This window comes from Pezoporus occidentalis, unplaced genomic scaffold, assembly GCF_034315485.1.
Source record: "Pezoporus occidentalis ecotype Australia unplaced genomic scaffold, CSIRO_AGI_Poc_V1 ctg153, whole genome shotgun sequence".
Classification (NCBI taxonomy): Eukaryota; Metazoa; Chordata; class Aves; order Psittaciformes; family Psittacidae; genus Pezoporus; species Pezoporus occidentalis.
The window spans coordinates 574,756-593,151 of NW_026913350.1; the positions used below are offsets into that span (position 1 = coordinate 574,756).

General features: G+C 49.4%; 2 protein-coding genes across 11 annotated transcripts in view; one reads left to right on the forward strand and one right to left on the reverse strand.

Moving 5' to 3' along the window:
• HIVEP3 (HIVEP zinc finger 3) overlaps nucleotides 1-18,396 on the reverse strand; it is a 243,563-nt gene that overhangs the window by 96,357 nt on the left and 128,810 nt on the right. For 5 of the 10 annotated variants that reach the window (XM_062611392.1, XM_062611393.1, XM_062611390.1 and 2 more), the window contains one exon: nucleotides 6,751-6,844. The exons of 3 other annotated variants lie outside the window; for them this stretch is intronic. The gene's annotated coding sequence lies outside the window, so the exon portion shown is untranslated. Of the gene's footprint in view, nucleotides 1-4,373; nucleotides 4,428-6,750; nucleotides 6,933-18,396 lie in introns of those variants that run through there. 2 more of the 10 variants (XM_062611396.1, XM_062611397.1) reach the window with 2 other exon arrangements.
• On the forward strand, nucleotides 6,232-7,805 carry LOC134159975 (uncharacterized). Its single transcript, XM_062611524.1, has 3 exons — nucleotides 6,232-6,858; nucleotides 6,964-7,584; nucleotides 7,647-7,805. Exons 1-3 carry the CDS (start codon nucleotides 6,670-6,672, stop codon nucleotides 7,803-7,805), a joined length of 969 nt encoding a protein of 322 aa, XP_062467508.1. The 5' UTR covers nucleotides 6,232-6,669.

Consider the following 18,396-nt stretch of genomic DNA (forward strand, 5'->3'; position numbering starts at 1 on the left):
AACTCATTAGACACTGAGTCATTACCGTAGGATGCTATCAGATGTGAAGATCCAGCCCGTGCTGCTGGCAGCTCTACTTGTATGATGTGAGGAAGATCTTAGGTGAGTCTTGGGTCTCTTTTACCCATTTGGGCAGCTTTCTGAGTGGCTGCTGGGCCATCCGTGCTCAAAAGCAATCACTTCCCCAGCCTAGAGCGCTCATGAACCCTAACAGCACATCTTTACCATAGTATGTTTGCAGAGGTATTTGTAGCCATTCATTCTAGTATAGAATATTATCTAAAATAGTATCAATGTACCTTTATTTAGCATTTTTCACAGTGGTGGAAAGAACTCGGTGGTGTTTTACAAGCTGCTGCGGAGGGAGTGTGGCAATGCTCCTGGGAGGGAGGGAGGCAGGGTATTTTTAACCCCATTTTACAGAAGTGGGAACTGAGGCACGCACTTTTCCACAGAAGGACATTGGCCAGAAACACTTGCAGGATAGCATCCAGCAGAGCTCCTCACTTCCAGAAGAAGCCTACGCTTATTCCAGGCTACAGTGGTCACCCTGCTGTGTCCCAGCCAGTTTCCTCATGTAAACAGTGGTGAAATAAGAGGGAAGAGTGGTTTATCTTTAGGTTTTGTTAATTTTAGCCTGAGAAAGTCATGAAGGAAATACCTGAGCGCTATGGGCAAGTTTGGGGCAGGCAGTTAAACACCCAGCTCAACTTCCAGCTCTGAAAAGCTTCACATTCTTCTGCAGGTATCTATAACTCTATTTTTGCACTGGGTTCTAGCCTGACCTCTCCTTGCACTGTTCTGTTCCAAAGTCAAGCACTCCAAGTCCTCAAAATGAAGGCATTTTTCTTTCAAACATGACCAAAACTGCATTTTCCCTTAAAAATGTGCAAAGACCCAACGCATTTCTGGTGGGTGCAAATACGCACAGGAACGCTTTGTCTTGCCCCTACCAGCCCTGACATCCCCCGCAACAGAAACCTCCCCTTTCAGACCAGCACTCCAGATGGGATGCCAAGAGATCTCAAATTGGAGTAATCCCTTAGCTACTTTCGCATGTACAAACAATAACTGCTGTGAAGAGCTCTTCTAAGGAGAGTTGCTCCACAAACACCACACAATACTCATCATCCCCTCAAGGAACAGCCATCACCTCTCCATCCTTCCTCACACCCAGCCAGCTCATCACCCTTAACTTGCTCCTCGGCAGCTCATATAACCCGGTGTGCCTGTGCTGCCTCCATAGGAGTTTATCAGATTTACTCCCCTGTGGCAATAGGGTGGCAACTGCAAACCAGCCCGTTACAGAGTCACAGCACATCCCAGTGCTTTCCAAAACACGTGAACGTACTGGAACTTTGTTATTTTTCATTTCTATTCAACTCATTTGAGCCCCACCTCCAGTTTTCCTAGAGCTTTACATTAGTAAATCTCCCCAGAAGGCAACAAACCCCCCAAAAAACTGAATAAAGGGCAGGAAAGAACACAGGAAACCCATAGGCAGCTATTTAAAGAGTAAGTGATGCCTCATGGAAAACTCTGGAACACTCTGCTGTTAGTGGCAAACCCTCTGCACCGGTCCCAGGTCAATCACTGCATCCCTGCAGTCCTCAGTGCCACAACACTGAATAGCAGGGAATGGGGAGAGCCTTTGCATCCAACACCTTTTCCTGGGCATCTCCAAGCAGCTTGGGGCAGGAGGAACCAGCCAAAAGCCCAGGGTGTTCCTCCTGAACCCCCTGAAAGCTTCTAGAAGGCCTGAGTTTCACAACCTATTTTGTGAACCCCACTATCTAAATAACAACCACACATTCACCTTCACCAGATGAAAGGGATGGAGGCGGCAGATGCAGTGCGACACTGACCTCTATAGCATTAAACCCACAACTTATCTTGTTACTTTTGGGGTGCAGCAGCCCAGCCATAGACTTATCTAGCTGGCTTTTTACCCCAAGACCTGAATCAGGAATACAAGCAGCCCACAACACCCCTTGGGTCCCTTTGTCATCACTGGCTCAGAGTTTGCTATGATACTGAGGATAGACAGGGGTATCAAGAGAATAATCATACAACTGAGGACAAAGGCCAGTCCATGTATTCCTGGGATTTAAATTCACTAGTAATTCTTATGAAAAGTGATAGAAGGTGGTTAGAGAATTAAGAGTTTTGGCTGTTTTGTGCCTTTTGAGTTCTGTGAAGTGATGAACTGCCCTTGAGGAGAGACCACCTAAGCAATGCAGAAGCTGGATTTCAGTCTGGATGTAGGAGCGTGGCAGTAAAGAATCCAGGGAACCAGGTTTGCTGGGAAAAGGGCCAGGCTTAATTTCACTGCATTCTCCTGAGGTTTCCCCTCTACACTGCACCACCAAATGAGGGCTCAGCAAACCCCTCCATGTCCCAGTGCATCTCAGACCAACATTAGCAGAGAAACCCAAATCCTATGTCTGAATTCAGCCGGATCCAGCCAATTTCTGACACACTTCGCCTTCCTGCCTAAAATCTGTAGGTCTAATGGAGAAGCAGAAATAATTGAAACCCCACAGCCTCTCAGGGCTGCAAAGCCTGAATAATGGTTTAATGAGCAGGCGACCCTCCAAAGTCTGAGGAAGGAAGAAGGAAAGGTCTGGATAAGTGGCATGGAAAAGTAAACTTAGGATCTGGAGATTGAGGAGCTGCTGAAACCGAAAACCTCATTTGCATAAGAAAGATTTTCATATCATCAATGTATAATGAAGTTTCCCACCATGCTGAAGATGCTCTGCTCTGAGCTTGTGCCAGTGGCTGACCCCCCTGCTCGCTCCTACAGCCCCGCAAGGCTTTGTGCCTACGCGAGATGGTACACGGGGGTCAAGGCAATGAGGAACAAGCAGTCCGTGCTTACAGCAAGTCCATTTTGGGAAGGTAGGAAAACTTGATCTCACTCATGTTTTCCTCTTAGCTATCCCCGCTCTAAAGTGGCTGAGCGCTTCCAGGAAGAAAAGCGTCCCCAGGATGAATTTTCCACACAACTGGAAAAACAGAAGGGCTACAAAAACACCATTTAGATGCATTTAAACGGTTTAGATACCGTTCCTCTAAGGGAAAAGGCTTCTCAGAGGATTTCCACGTGGTTAAGGCTCAGGGATGCCTCTGCTCATCTCATTGAGCTCTGACACTGGTTTCCTCACCTTACCCTCCTGCACGTGCAATCCCTGTTCACCTTCTCAGAAAGCTCAGAAGAGTGGGCAGTATGGAAGAATCAGTGCTACACGGGCTAGACACAGCCTGGACTTCCTAAGGAGGAGGGGTTGGGCTTGGTTCAGGGCTTTGCGAAGAAAATGAGGCTGTGTAGAGGATAAGGAAGATTTATTGCACATTTACTTTCAGCAAATGTTTTTTGAATGACTGAATAATCCCTTAGTCCCTTGAACACGGGCCCTCCCTGACACACAATGCGTCTTTTGACGCTCATTAAAAGGTTCACCTTATGCAGGCGTGTAATTAGAGCCCGGCAGGATAAAAATCTCCATTCTGATTACTGCACCGATTATAGGCACCGAGATCCCAGCTGACTGTGCAAAGCCGGCCTGGGAAAGCCCATTTTGTTGCATTCAAGTCCTAGCACAGCGGGAGCACTAATCACAACTGTCCTCATGCAAGGTGGTCTCGGCAGAGCCCAGGAGAGGGAGCACCAGTGAGAAACCGGAGCGGATTAACAAACCAAAGGTGGGAAGAATTCAGCAAAGTGTAATGGGCAGGATGGAAAACACAATATCCCTGCATCCCAACTGGCCCTACTGCCTGCCGAGCCCAGCAGAGCTATCAAGATCTACTAACAAGCAGCTTCTTTAAAGTCAGAGGCAATAACGTTGAATGTACATTTTAAATCAATCGCTTTCTTTTCCAGAGGGTTTTGGGGTTTTTCCCCTGCAGTTTGAACCCCCTTGCCAAGAAAGCAACCGCTTTAAAGTGCTTTAGGAACGGCGAGTCTGCTGAAACCCTTCCTGCATTCAACACGTGCAGCCAAATGTGGCCGTAAGTGATGCCGGGAGAGCTCCTCCGAGCTCGGAGCCAGCAGGAACCTCAGTGCGGAGGGGAGCTGGGGGGGAAAGCCAGCTTTCCTAACGCAGAAGGAGCTACCCGATGGGGCCATGGGACTTTACCAGTGACGTACGGCAAGGGAGTTCCCAGGAGCCCCTCATTAATGACCTGCCACCCAATCAAGAGGCCGGCGGCGGTGATTTCCCCAGGCGGGATAGACTTCCCGGCTCTCTCCGATTCCTGCTCACCCACCCATGTCAGCGCTGCCTTATCCCCGCAGCTTTCTCAACAGCGCTTTTGTTGGGAACTTCAGGATAAATCTGGTTTGCGAGAGCGTTTCTGCAGGGACTCACCCCACCGGATCCCTCAGTAGTCCCCCACATCCGATCACGCTCACACACGCTGCAGACTGCCCCAGCTGAACACTGAGCTATTCTATTGACGGCTATTTTTCAGGAGCAAACTGCAAACATTTCTGAGTTTGCTCCCCCCCCCGCCCCCTTTCCTCCACCCCAGCTGCAAGAACGCGCTTTTGCTCAGTCAGGAAAAGCAAATGAGCAGAGCCTGTGGTCCTGTCTCTCCTTTTTTCTGCCACTTATGAGGGCAAGGGGTGAAGGAACCTTGTCCCTTGTGCACTACGGAAGCTGCAAGAGGGACGTACGCGTTTCTGAAACATGATGTCTGACACAGAGAAATATGAAGTGCCCATTGTGTGTTCGGGTACAGTGATAAGTCCCTTTCCTTCCTGCTGCAAGAGCTCCCTAGGAGAGGAGAGGGCTCCTCAAAGGCATTTCTCAGGGGCTGCAACAGCACTTTGCATGCTGAATGTGCCCCAGAGAACACAAAGCCCAGACCTGCCACATGCAGTTTGGTGGCAACACATTTCATCAGCTAATCCACCAGTAACTTCTCAAAGCCTCTTCTGTGACACACAGTTTACACAAGTCCTCGACGCATTTTCTTTTCCATTTCCTTAATAAAGACCGCAGTGAATCTTTCACCAGTCCGAGAAGCCCCATGGCAAGCCTTGGGGGCATGTGGCTTATCTTCTCAGAAGCAAGTCAGGACAGCACACATCAACCCCCATCGTCTACACAGTACCTCTGCATCCTCCACTGAAGGTTAATTCTCCAGGGATGAAATAAATCATATTTCTTGGAGTCCTTCAGTTTGACCTGTGTCTAAGAAGGGGGAAGCAGGAAGGGGATGGGGACAATGAGATGCATTACAATGGGCTTTGGAGCCTCTTCATGGAATCATAAATCAGACTGGTTTGTGTTGGAAGGAACCTTGCCACAGGCAGGGACACCTTCCACTAGACCAGGTTGCTCCAAGCCCCCTCCAACCTAGCCTTGAGCACTTCCAGGGATGGGGAAGCCAAGTGAGAACCACAACATCCCACCCCACACAAATCCCACCTATTATCAGGGAAACACTCTGACAGCATTGTGAAAGCTCTCCTACAATAACCAGAAAGAAGCTCCCGAAGCACTGAGAAAAGCATGACAGTCCCCAACAAGCACAAACAGCTTCCTCGAGGAGCCCTGAAGCCAAACAGAGTAAGAGAGATGAGAGTTCCGACAAAGGGACTATCAGGACATCCAGACAGCACAGGTTAAACCTGGCTCTGCACGCTGACACCTCATCTTTCAACACCAGGGAAACTAAAAGCCTGTAAGCAACAGGTTATCCTCAAGCAGCGGAGCTGGACTTGGATTCTATTGCTCACACCATAAATCACCATGTCAGCTGCCCCAGACATTTCCACTTGCCAGAGTGGAACTGGGTAAAAGTGCCTGGTGCTTTCCCGATAGAGGGGATTAGCTACAGAACAAGGAGGAAAAGTGACATAAAACGATGCATGGTGCCTTTTCCCGGAATAATGATCCCCACATTTGCATAGCGCGGCTCAGCGCGTGTCTGCATCTCTGATCACACCTCTGGGTGCATCCAAAGTGTTATTCATTTCCATCGAGGAGGATTAAGAAGCTTAAATTGTTAGCGCCCATTTACTCAGACTTAATGCATTTTTAAAGCTGCCTCATTATATGCTGATGTGCAGGTGCTCAGCAGCGAGAGACACTTGAAAAGGATGAAGCACACATAGGGTCAGCCCCAGGTACAGGAGGAGTCTTCCTCCTTCCCTGCATCCAACCCCTCTGGCCTCCTTGCAGCAGCCCCGCAGGTAATTTGGGCTCTGGATTGGGAAAGCCAGTTTGCCAGGAGCTCGCCCAGGGAATTCACTCACACCACTTCTCCCTCGCACCACGTGTGGCCCGGGAACAACCCCTCTGCTCCCCGCTTGCTTTCCTGTGCAAGCGATAAGGAGGAAATCCGTCCCAGACAGCCGGACAGAGAGCTCACCCCTGCCCCATGGTGCAGCCAGTCCGAGTCGCCAGCTCGCAGGACGTTAATTAGAGGTGGCCGCCAATTAAGAGCGGAACAGTTCATGCCAGTGCCAGGGCTGCCTGGCGCCGGATCAAGAGAAACAACCCCTCGGTGTTTACACTGCGGAGTAACCCGACATCCCGTAACTCCGCGTTACTCACTGCGGTGACCTCATCCTGTGCCCGCCTGCTACAAGCGCTCGTAATTACACCTCACCGGCTGCTCTTCCCTCTCCACGGCAGATACGAGGAATAATTAATAATGTGTATCTATGGAGTAGAGCTCGTACCCCCCCCCTCCCATCCCCGACCCGCAAGCTGGAAGCAGGACCGGGTCCGTTACCTGCGCTCGCCCCCCGCTCGGCAGCCGCGGCTCTCCCATGGCTCTGCCCGCCGGGCGGTGGGGACCGGGGGCTCCGGGGGGATCTTCTGCCGGGCTGCAACAGAAAAGGTGAGTTTAAAGCTCCTTATTTGGGCAGTGATGTAAAGGGAAGTTGTTCAGCCGGCGCCACCCCCTTTTTCCATTCACTACACATTGTTTCCTGTTGTCAAGCAGCTGCCGGGGCTCTCGGAGCGGACAAGGGAATCCTGCGGCCCCCGGATGCTGCGGGAGGAGCTGCCGGGGCTGCCCGGTCCCCGCAGCCCCAAGCGGGGACGGGGGAACCGAGACTCCGCCGGGCTGGACCGCAGGAGCGGGTCGGAGATGCTCGTGGTCCGCGTCGTTCCCCCCCCTCCACACCTCCCAGCGCTTTCCATCACAAAAGCGGCTTCTTGCCTGCAGGAGCCGGTGCCGTTGGAGCCCGGGAGGGAAGGAAGCAGCCCCGGCCCGGCGGAGGGAGCGCGCTGCCGGCACGGTGCTGCCAGCGCGGCTCGCCCGCCCCGCCGCCTCCCTCCCCTCTCCATCCATCCCTCCCTCGCCGCCTTCCTCCACCACATCCTCCTCCTCCTCCTCATCCCCTCCCGCTCTGTCCCGGCAATCCCGCTCCCCCATCTGAGGGGGGGGGGACCTGAGGGCAGCCCGAGCAGCTTCCCTCGGGATTGGGAAGCGGAAGGGGGGGCTGCAACCGGGGAAGGGGAGTCAGAGGGACCCGTCCGCTTCCGCCCGCTGCTGCGGCAGGGAGAGGAGGGGGAAAGAGGATCCGGCACCCCCTCGACGGCCCCGATTACCCCAAACGCAGTTAGATTTTTTTCTCCTTTTCCTCTTTTTGTCCCTTTTTTCCTTTTGTTTTTCCCCATAAGTTATCACTGCCGTGGCAATCTGCAAGTCTGAGCCCTTGCGCTAAAAGGGAGAAAGACAAAGTCCTCCTTCATTCTGCTGCAGGCAAGGCAAAACGAGCAGGCAAGCGAGATCCCGAGATCCGCAGAGCCCCGTCCCACTTCCCTGGGATGATGGCCTAAGGCTCCCACCAGGATCCCGGCTCTGGGCAGCCTGAGATGAGCTCAGAGGACGGAGTCAGACAACCCCAGGCCAGACAGCTGGGAAGCAGCAGGCTGGGAGGGGGGGTAGAAGAAAGCAGAAGTAGCTGTACCCCAGAGCTGGCTTGGCTGAAACTGCATCTCAGTGCTCCTTTTCTAAGGCAGGCAGCACAAAAAAATCCTTAAACACCCTGACCCCTCAGAACCCCCACTATTACCAAGCCTATGTTCCTATCTGACTCCAGACTATCAAGTCAGGCTTAGGCCAAAAGAAAAGTCACCTAATGATGAAATAGCAATGATGCGAAGTCTCTGTGATGGAATTAATTACACTGGCAGCCAAATGAGAAACTTCACCGGATGTGCTTTTTGGGGTGAACGGCAACAGAGGTGTCACTTTGCTCAGCAAACAGCACATTGCTCATCAGGAGAATGAATGACTGGGAACCCGCTATCGAAACACCCGCCTGGCCCATCTCCAACCAGCCACAGAGCAAGCTCCACGTCAACTGCATCCCCTGAATGCTTTTGTAATACAAATACCGTGTAACACATGCGCTTCAATTCCCTCAATAGCCCGGTTTCACACCCAATTTCAGCTCCTCTCATTTCAGGCAGAAATAAGAATTGGAGCGTGATGTAAAAATGCTCCGTAGTTTTATTTGTTTAATTTTGTTCAATTTTGTTCCCAAGCTGCTCCAGGCTCAGCCTGAGTCACTTTGGTGTCAGCAGGTGCAGTTGCTTAAGGTCCTTAAGGAATTGTACGGATGCAGTCAGACACTGGATACGCTAACTAGCCCGCAAGGACTCTCAACCAGTGCATGTGGAATGGCCTCTACCCTCCCAAACCTCACTTGATAAACACTGAAATTGGGTGTATTTCCCCCTCGAGCCAGCTCTCACATCAAACTGGCTGCAATTACTGAGCTGCTCCATCCCAGGCGCTGGGTTCCAGCCCCAGCTGCACATCCCGTTTGCTGCTGGCCATGGAGAGCAGATCACATCCAGAGCTCTGCACAGCCCAGCTCTGGTGGGCCAGGAGCAGTAAAAGCAGGTTTGTCACATCAAGGCCAGCTAACACAACCCACACTGCCCAGGGGACTGTGGCAATAGAAGGGACTGCATACGCAAGCATCCAACTTGAGGGTATGGACAGACATGTAATAGATGAAGTAGAGCTCATAGTAGCATGGACAGAAACACAGGGACCCCTAATCAGAAGCAAAAGCAGCCACCAAAGCAATGTCCCATTTACTCCATGTCACAGTGGGTTAAAATCAGCTACATCTCAGTTACTGCATAAGTCTCCGATCTTTCAGGTCCCTTCCAACCCAAACCAACCTAGGATTTCATCAGCTTCATGATGGTTCTGATTTCACTAGGCCAGACAGATCATCTCCTCCTGACGTCCACCGTCTTCCTTCCTTCCTCCTGTGCACAGGGATGAACTGAGAGCTGTGAGAAGGACTTACTGAAGTATCATCTCCCAGCCTGGAGTGACTGTGAGAGGCTTCAGCACTTCTGTTATGATAAATTCTCTCTTCCTTGGAAGACACAGCCCCAGGAGTTCAGGAAAACACTGGCAAAGTGCTAACATTGCTTTAAGAGTGCACCACAGAACATCAAACACGGGCACATTCAGGGTTTGAATGATTTTAACCAGCCTCCTTTACCGTGCTCATCCCATCAAACACCCAAACATCCTTTTCACAATCATGGAGGTTGAGCTCTCTGCTCCAACACCCAAAAAGGTCCAGGTATTTTTTCCCCTGAGCACAAACACCACCATTCAGGGCAACCAACACAAAGGTGTTTGCCTGGTCCTGGTGGCTTTTCCTGGGTGGAAGAGCGTGGTTTTGCTTGGATGGGAAAAGGAAGGACCAGGCTCCCCTGAGACTCCTCTTCCCACCGCAGGGTCAGGAACACAGAGGGTTAAGTTCAGGCCGTGACCGGCAGTTTTGTGGATATCCTTTGTTAGAACCCAGCATTTAGTCAGGAAAGGGGCTGTCCTCAGGTCAGGTTTAAACAACCACATCTCATTTAAAGCTCAGCCTCTTTCCCTCCCCTTGGTGTTTAGTCTGGTTACGCTGCCTTCACCCCACTCCTGTTCACCTCAGCGTGGCCCAGGGTGTGCACAAATTACCTGCTGCCTGAAAAACCTCTTTGAATCTGTTCCCACTTCTCTGTTTTTGGGCTCTATTGCTTTTTCCACCATCCCTGCTGCTGTGGAGGAGTTCCCAGCGCTGTGCTCCTCCTTGGAGCACCCTTGGTGCTCTGTTTGCTCTGCGCTCTTCCAGCTGGTCCCTAACTCGCTCTTCTCTTCCCTGCTGCTAAAATGCGTTAAGAGAAGCCAAAAGCATGGTCAGGACTTTGAGCTTTTCCATATCCGTGACTGTTTGAGCTGCTGTTTGAGTAACTCACTGGGAAAGGAGGTTCCCCCAAAGAACCCCTTTGCTACAGTGTGGGAATCAGAACCCCAGCCTGGTTTGGGTTGGAAGGGACCTTAAAGCTCCTCCAGCTCCAACCCCTGCCACGGGCAGGGACCCCTTCCACTGGAGCAGCTTGCTCCAAGCCCCTGTGTCCAACCTGGCCTTGAACACTGCCAGGGATGGGGCAGCCACAGCTTCTCTGGGCACCCTGTGCCAGCGCCTCAGCACCCTCCCAGGGAAGAGCTTCTGCCTAAGAGCTCATCTCAGTCTCCCCTTGGGCAGGTTAAAGCCATTCCCCTTGGCCTGTCCCTACAGACCCTTGTCCAAAGCCCCTCTCCAGGTTTCCTGGAGCCCCTTTAGGTATAAGAAAGCAAAGGAACCAGGGATTTTCACATGAGTTCTCACAGATTTGCTGTGCAGTTATCAACAGGTCACTTCACCTGTCTGGGGACCTACAAATGCTGTTGTGTATTTAGTTTTTATTAAAGCCCCTATGCCCAGCTATGGGCAATCACACTCCTGACTGAATAGGCGACAGGGAACACGGTTTTCATGTCATCCTTTCCCCTTGGGAAAGCTACAGTAGCCAAAACCAGTGAATCAAACACATTTCAGACACATTTAACAACCTTTTACAACCTGAACTGTAAATCCCTAAAAGCGAAATAAGATCTTCAGAAGTTTTAGGTCACTCAGCACCACTGGCAAGCCCTGAGCCTCCCCTGCTTTTAGAAATCCCACCAGGCACCTTTCCTGGGGTGAGATTATTTGGAAGACTGACCCCAGGAAGCCCATATCCCTTCTTTTGCCAGCCCATCACCAAACCCCCATTGAAGGGCAGCACTGGTTTGGCTTCAGTTCCTCCCTCTCATGCCCTGTCATAGCTCTGCTCTCCCCAGCTTGCTTCCATCCTGGACCTCAGGCACTGCGGGAGCTCTGTGTCTCACTTTCCACATCTGCAAAATGGGAATAACAACGTTCCTTAACGCAAAAGGTCCCTGTGCTTGTTAAACATTTCAAAAGCATGTGGGAGAATATTCAATTATCCCCCCCCCCAAAAAAAAAAAAATCACTGCAAAGTTTCATTATTATTCCAACACTTCCATTAAAGACACATGTCCTTGTAAGTAACAGGCATGAGGAATCATTATGCTAATTTTAGACAGAGCATCTGCTCAATGTTAAATCTGAAACTTTGTCTCGAAGAAATCATAAAAATGCTTTTTTCTGCAGAATTGACATTTGTCAAACAATATGTTGCGAATGGAAAGCGCAGCCAGCCATGAGTAATCCGAGCGAGCACATGTATTCCACCACGGGGAAAAGCGCTCGGGGAGGGACGCTGCTGCATTTTGGCATGGCAGGAATTAATGAGTAAAGTAACCAGGCTGACGTGCTTCCTGCCTCCAAACCATCCCTGCCAGCTCCGGACCGTGGCACAGACCCTGCCTTGGAGCTCTGTGATCTCTGGCTGCCTGTGCCCTTTCCTTCTGCCTTCATTCCCAGCATCCAGGGGTTACCTGACCTACCAGCTCCCCCCCCCCAGGCACTGCTCAGCATCTCCCTGGGAGAAGGTCAGCTAGAAACCTGGGACTTCTCCCTTCACCACAAGTGTTCCTATGGAGATCAAATGGCCTTAAGCTATGCTTACTGTGCTGGACCAAACAACATCCATTTCTTCAAGCACCATCTTACCCTATTTTAACATGTTTGCACAAGCACATGAGCAGCTTCCCACTCACCTACCCCAGTTCTGCAGCGTACCAGGAGACAGGAGACAGCATCTTCAGAACTTGGGGGTTCTACAGAGCTTTGGGGGTTGGAACTAGATGATCTTAAGGTCCTTTCCAACCCTCACCGTTCCATGATTCCATCAGCCCGAACTCTCTCAGTTGCCAGCCCTGTTTGCACTGGGAGATGAGACACAGTGACTTCCCACCCCATTTTTTCCCTTCCCTTCTGTTTTCCTGGACAGCCTTTCTATAAGTTTTAGGCCAGGCATTTCCAGTGTGCCTGGGGAGCCCTGGGGATCAGTGGCAGCTTGTAAGGTTTTTGTGAGCTGTAACTAAGAAAAGCAAATCCAGCCCCTGGAAGCTGGAATTTGCTATGCAAATGATGCACCCCCCCTGTAAAAAATGTGAGATGTACAAATCAAGGAAAAAGGTTGGAATCCACTGAAATAGCCCAATATACAGGAAACACCCCAATAACCACATCAACGCATGTGAAACAAGGTGTTACAGATGAGGTCCACATCTAGCAGAAGGAGGGTCTATACATCATAAGCATTAATTTATAAACTAAATAAGCATTTTTACCATATATTTTCAATTGCTCTGTATCCACAGGAGTCATCTCCCCTTTAGGAAACAGTGCAAAAATAAACGTTCCATTTTGCTTCAAAGAAGTCAAGTGGTCGCAAATTGCCATCGTCACGTCTTGTGGATAAAGTCTTCCCAATTCTACCTAGTAGAGCTCAAAAGTCCTATTAGAAATTGCTCATCTCAAATATCCTAAATGCCTATTTGTAAAATCAGCCACTGATTCCTGATCTCACCGATCTCCTCTTTAGAAATACCATATGTATATAGTCCACAAGTATTTATCAGCCTTATAGAGAAAAGATGCCATAGAAATAGCATCAAAATGCAGTCACACTCCCTAAAACCCGTTTCTCTTTCATTTTGACCCTGACAACCCTTTCCAAGTCACCAGAATCACTCTTGACTGTGAAATTACCAACTGTCCCATGCGAATATTCATTTTCCCTTAAATATGGCAGGGCAAAGGATGTCCTCACCATGAATTCCCGGGCAGGGAGAACACCATGTCAAGGAAGACAAGAGGAAAAGCAAAGCCAGTGCCACAGAGGCTGCTGGAGCTCACAGGAAGCACATGTTTTGCTGGGTGAGATGTGTTGTTTCAATGCCACACTTGGGGAATGTGACGGGCTTTGTGTCCTTATATGAGCTCCTGGTTTTGAGTCACACATCCCAGCCCATCGGTGCTCAGATGCGGTGGCTCCACTTGCAGCCTTTGCACTTTGGTGTGTCTCAGCAGGTCACCAATGTGTTGTGCATCCTCTGCACTGGTGGAATTACAGCCAGGATGAACCCAAACACTGCCATTGCTTTGTTTTAGGGGACAACCCCATGTGAAGCAATAGCTTCTTCCACCTCTCCATGGCAGCATCCCACTGCAGGTGCAGGAGCCCTCCCACAGCAGAGGCCGAGGAGGAGGTGGCAGTGCGGGCAGCCTGCCCTGTCTTGGACCTTTGGCACTTGCTCACACACTACTCCTGTAACAGTCTGCTCTCAGGTTACCCTGCTCAGCCCAATTCGCCTTGCAGGCTGAGGGGGAAGCCACTGCTGGGGCTGAGGGACTCAGCTCGGTTACAGGATTATTCCGTTTGCTCCAGCTGAACTGACAGGTTGGTTTTGTACTGCGCGCAGTTCTGGTGGCCCCAACATAAGAAGGACATGGAGCTGTTGGAGCAAGTCCAGAGGAGGCCACGAGGATGAGGGCCTGGAGCACCTCCCATACAAAGGCAGACTAAGAGAACTGAGGCTGTTCAGCTTCAAGAAGCTGCGTGGAGACCTCGGAGCAGCTTCCAGTATCTGAAGGGGGCTACAAGGATGCTGGAGGAGGGCTCTTCATGAGGGACTGGAGAGATAGGACAAGGAGGAATTGGTTTAAACTGAAACAGGGAAGGATTTAGGTTGGATATAAGGAAGAAATTCAAGTTGGACAGGGCTTGGAACTCTATGATCTTACAGTCCTTTCCAACCCAAACCACTCTGTAATCCTATGATTTATTATTTGTAAAAATTTCTCCTGGGCACCCAGACCTCTGGATAGCTGCTCTTTAGTATATACACAGACAAACAGGAAAGTTTTCCCAACAATTTGCCCATTCGTTTCAAAGGAGTAATTCTGAAGTTGAATTTGGCCCCAGATTCTCAGTGGTATTTAAATAGGACAGTTTATGCTGCACATGGCCACGGACTCAGCCAGGAAGAAGTAAAATAATGGATGACACAAGAAACATTGAATAATACATCCTCATTAGAGAAAAACGAGATTAATCCTGAAATGCAGTCTTAAGTAGGGCTACATCATGAGATGGATGAGTACAAGGCTTGGATAAGGCTGGACAATGACAGCTATTTCTTCTAAAGACAAAACACACGTTCCCTAAAACTGCCTCCTTTGCTAGGACCTAAGCAGAAGCAACTGGCTTTTAATTCACTGAATCACAGGATCACTGTGACCACATTCAGGTTGGAAGGGAGCTCTGGAGATCATGTAGCCCAACCTCCTTGCCTGGGCAGGGTCACCTAGAGCAGGTTATAGTTCTTCCAAACGCAATACATTGGGCAGCAATTAGAAACCCCTAAAACTTTGAAGGCAGCAGGATCAGCAGCGTGTGTTTGGACTGAAACACCACAAATCCCCCTCTACACTGAAGCAAGGTAATAACTCAGGAGTGAATTTTCTTGGAAGAGCTATTTCTCGTGACCAGTGCTCTACCAGAAGCCTCTGCTGCTCTTTGCATTAATTGCGTTACCTCATTTATGCTTCTCACTAAAGCCACTCGCATCGTTTCGTCAGCTCATATTCTCTCTTTCAAGTCAGAATTAGCAATAGAAAACCAAAATAGTTTTATTAGTGGACTGTGTCCTTTTAACAAACTTCAATAATAAAGCATCATAAGTTTTGCATCTGTGGCTAAATGCAAAGGGATGGGGGGGGCACTAACTGACAGCATCTTTTGATGGAAGCTCAAGGGAGAGCAGGCAGCAGCCTAACACCACCGAAAAAGGGAATAAAAGCATCATTCAGGCAACGACCATAACTTTATAGTTAAGAGTCAGTTGGTTTCTTTTCCTTTTGCATTTGTAAGGCAGAGATTTCAGTTCTTTGATGTACAAGAAGCTGCACTCAGCACAGCTTCTCCAGATTTACAGCATTTGTTCCGTACATGTAGAAATATGCATCCACTTAATAATAATGTTAGAACTGGTGCAAAACTAGTTTCTGCAGCAAGCTTGGCTTTGTCCTAAGTGGCCTCACAGCACAGTAATGTTGACTCTGGAGAAGGCTGCGTGGAGACCTCATAGCAGCCTTCCAGTATCTGAAGGGGGCCTATAGGGATGCTGGGGAGGGACTGTTCATTAGGGACTGTAGTGATAGGACAAGGGGTAATGGGTTCAAACATAAACAGGGGGAGTTTAGATTGGATATAAAGAGCAAGTTCTTTACTGTGAGGGTGGTGAGGCACTGGAATGATTTGCCCAGGGAGGTTGTGAATGCTCCATCCCTGGCAGTGTTCAAGACCAGGTTGGACAGAGCCTTGGGTGGCATGGTTTAGTGTGAGGTGTCCCTGCCCATGGCAGGGGGGTTGGAACTTGATGATCGTAAGGTCCTTTCCAACCGTAACTATTCTATGACTATGATTCTAAGTTCAACTTCAGTAAAAAGCAAAGGTAATATTCAGTAAAATCTTAAACATAGTCTACACTAGGAAAGATATAATTAAGCAACTTCATCATTCAAGAATGACTGTTGTACCTAATCAGCGCGTTCTCTTGTGGTACATTGGCTACTTAGACTCGCAGAATCCCAGCCTGGTTTGTGTTGGAAGGAACCTTAAAGCTCCTCCAGCTCCAACCCCTGCCACGGGCAGGGACCCCTTCCACTGGAGCAGCTTGCTCCAAGCCCCTGTGTCCAACCTGGCCTTGAACACTGCCAGGGATGGGGCAGCCACAGCTTCTCTGAGCACCCTGTGCCAGCGCCTCAGCACCCTCACAGGGAAGAGCTTCTGCCTAAGATCTAACCTAACACCTCTGAAATGGAGCTGTTACAAGAATTAACAGACCTCTTATTTACTGTGGCCATGTGTTCACCAGTGGCTGTAATGAATGGGCAGGGGCAGCACTAGTTCTCATTGCTCACTTGGCATTGCTCCTTAAGAACTTTGCGGCTACCTGGTACTTTGACCACAGGGGACTTCCAGGCTCCCAGCAGCCTCGTCTCTTTGTCTGGCATCTTTGTGTGTTGCTTGGTCACACAAAGGAAGCCTTTAAAGTAGAGAGAAGAAAGGGCTGGGGGTTTTAACCCTGCACACCTTTTCCCAATCTGCTGTTCTTGGCAGCACAGGCCTCTAAGCTATTGCTAATAAAAATATATTAATGCCTGTCTTCTGCAGCGTGCTTCCTGGCTGGAATTTATCTCACCCAACTTCAGCTCTCTGCAAAGCAAATACCTCCACACCTCCTTTCATGGAGGAAGTCCTAGAGTCGATTCACTTCGTTGCAAGATACACAGCTGAAGTAGTAGGTGAATCATGACCTGAAACACTCTTTGTCCTCTCTCGTGACTGCAAAGGGAGAGTGGATGACTTCTCAACTGGAGGGAGATGAGGGGGGTCTCAACCCCGCTGCTCTCACTGCCCTGAAACTGCAGTAGTGTGCTTTTAAAAAGATGTGTGCATGTGAGTGCATGAGCATGCATCAGTTTACACTTCATCAGACCACTAGAAATGTCACCTGACTACCCTCACTGCGGTTATTATGCATTATTCATACATTCAGTTGGATATCATTCAGTAATGAACACCATACCAACAAAATATACATTTTAGACAAGGAAATTCATCAAAAAGACCATTCCAAAATAAGATACAGTCACTTAGAACTTCTAAACCTAGGAAATTAGGACTTCATGTCACATACAGAAATAAATTCAAATAAACACATGGGAAATGAAGGTATCAAAAAACCCCAAACACTCTGAGCCAACACATTGCAGGAAACCGTAAAATCACCAGTGTAGTGTTTGTGGTTCCAGATGCTGAGCTGCCATTCTTGTTCATACCAAGGTCTATCCGTTCCTGTATCACTTACCCAGAGGTGGCCAGAAGGGACGTGGCTGTACCATCAAACTGCACTCAAGAAGTCATAGCGAGGGAAGAGAAGGACAGGTCTGTTCCATCAGTTGATTGAACATCAGTATCATGGTGAAAACCCAGAGCTGCACGAACAGGGGAAAATAGCTGCAATGTGCTTGGGCCATTCGGGAGTCTACGTGCAGTCAGTAATGAGTTGACGTGTCCCAACATGACCTAGGAATCAAGACCATGTCTGTGTATGTGGCTGCAGCCTAATTGGGGCTGGAGTAAATACAGGTGAAGTTCAACCCCCTTTAAGACCCTCTGAGTTGTCTATGGGCTACTCTGGCACACAGGGGTGGATCCCACCCATCTGTGAACGTCGCCTCCTCCAATGCAGCACCAAGGATGAGGCAGGATAGTTCTAATTCAGGCAGGAATTGACTAACATCCTTCCAAACTTAGTTCTGACAACTTGTGTCAACAGTGCGCAGGCAAGATCCCAGCTGTCTTAATGCAACTGGTTACTGGGGTGGTTTCAGACTGCTATCCTGTAAACAACACGGATACACATCTTGTTAAGGACTAAGGGAGTTTCCATAACCACCGGCACAGCTCCTGATAAACTTGCTTTGCATGTGAAGATATTTTTCTCTGATTTTTATCCTTTCCTGCTGTCCTATATTCTCTCTCCTGCATTCAGGGTCACACAAAGGGGATGTATTGGTCATAGAAATGATTTGAGGGTTCATTCCTTATAAAGATGGTATGGCAATGGACTAGGCAATGAGAATGAGGATTTCTGGGAATGCAGAGAATGGCACTGAAACTCCAGAAAACACAGCCTTGAGCATGGGGATGACCTGGACTCCTAAGCAAGCATTACCTGCAAGCCTCCACCTCCAGGACAAAGGAAACAACTAAATGCAGGTGCTGCTTTGCCATCAGAGCCTCCTGCTCAGAGCAGATGCTGTGAGAGGAAGATGGGGAAAGCTCACCTAGGTTTAGATCCATAGCGGGGATGCTGACGACAGGTTTTCTTGGTATGTGTGTGCGCATGGATGTCTTCAGATGTTTCCCTGCCCTGCCTTAGGATGCAGCGAGGATCTTTCACATTTGTTAATTAGAAAAATGAAATCAGGAGGAAAACCCTCTCACTTGGCTGGAATTAATTTGCTGCCTGAAGTGTTCAGCTACAAGGAGAGGAGGCTCAGATGAGATCCGATTTTCTTCATCCAGGTAAGCATCCTAATAA

Excerpts from the sequence above, each read along its gene's own strand:
- LOC134159975 (XM_062611524.1), top strand. The coding sequence starts at position 6,670 with ATGTGTATCTATGGAGTAGAGCTCGTACCCCCCCCCTCCCATCCCCGA. Across the intron at positions 6,859-6,963 it reads GCCGGGCTGCAACAGAAAAG|CTGCCGGGGCTCTCGGAGCG; the intron begins GTGAGTTTAAAG and ends GTTGTCAAGCAG. Across the intron at positions 7,585-7,646 it reads CCCCGATTACCCCAAACGCA|TTATCACTGCCGTGGCAATC; the intron begins GTTAGATTTTTT and ends TTTCCCCATAAG.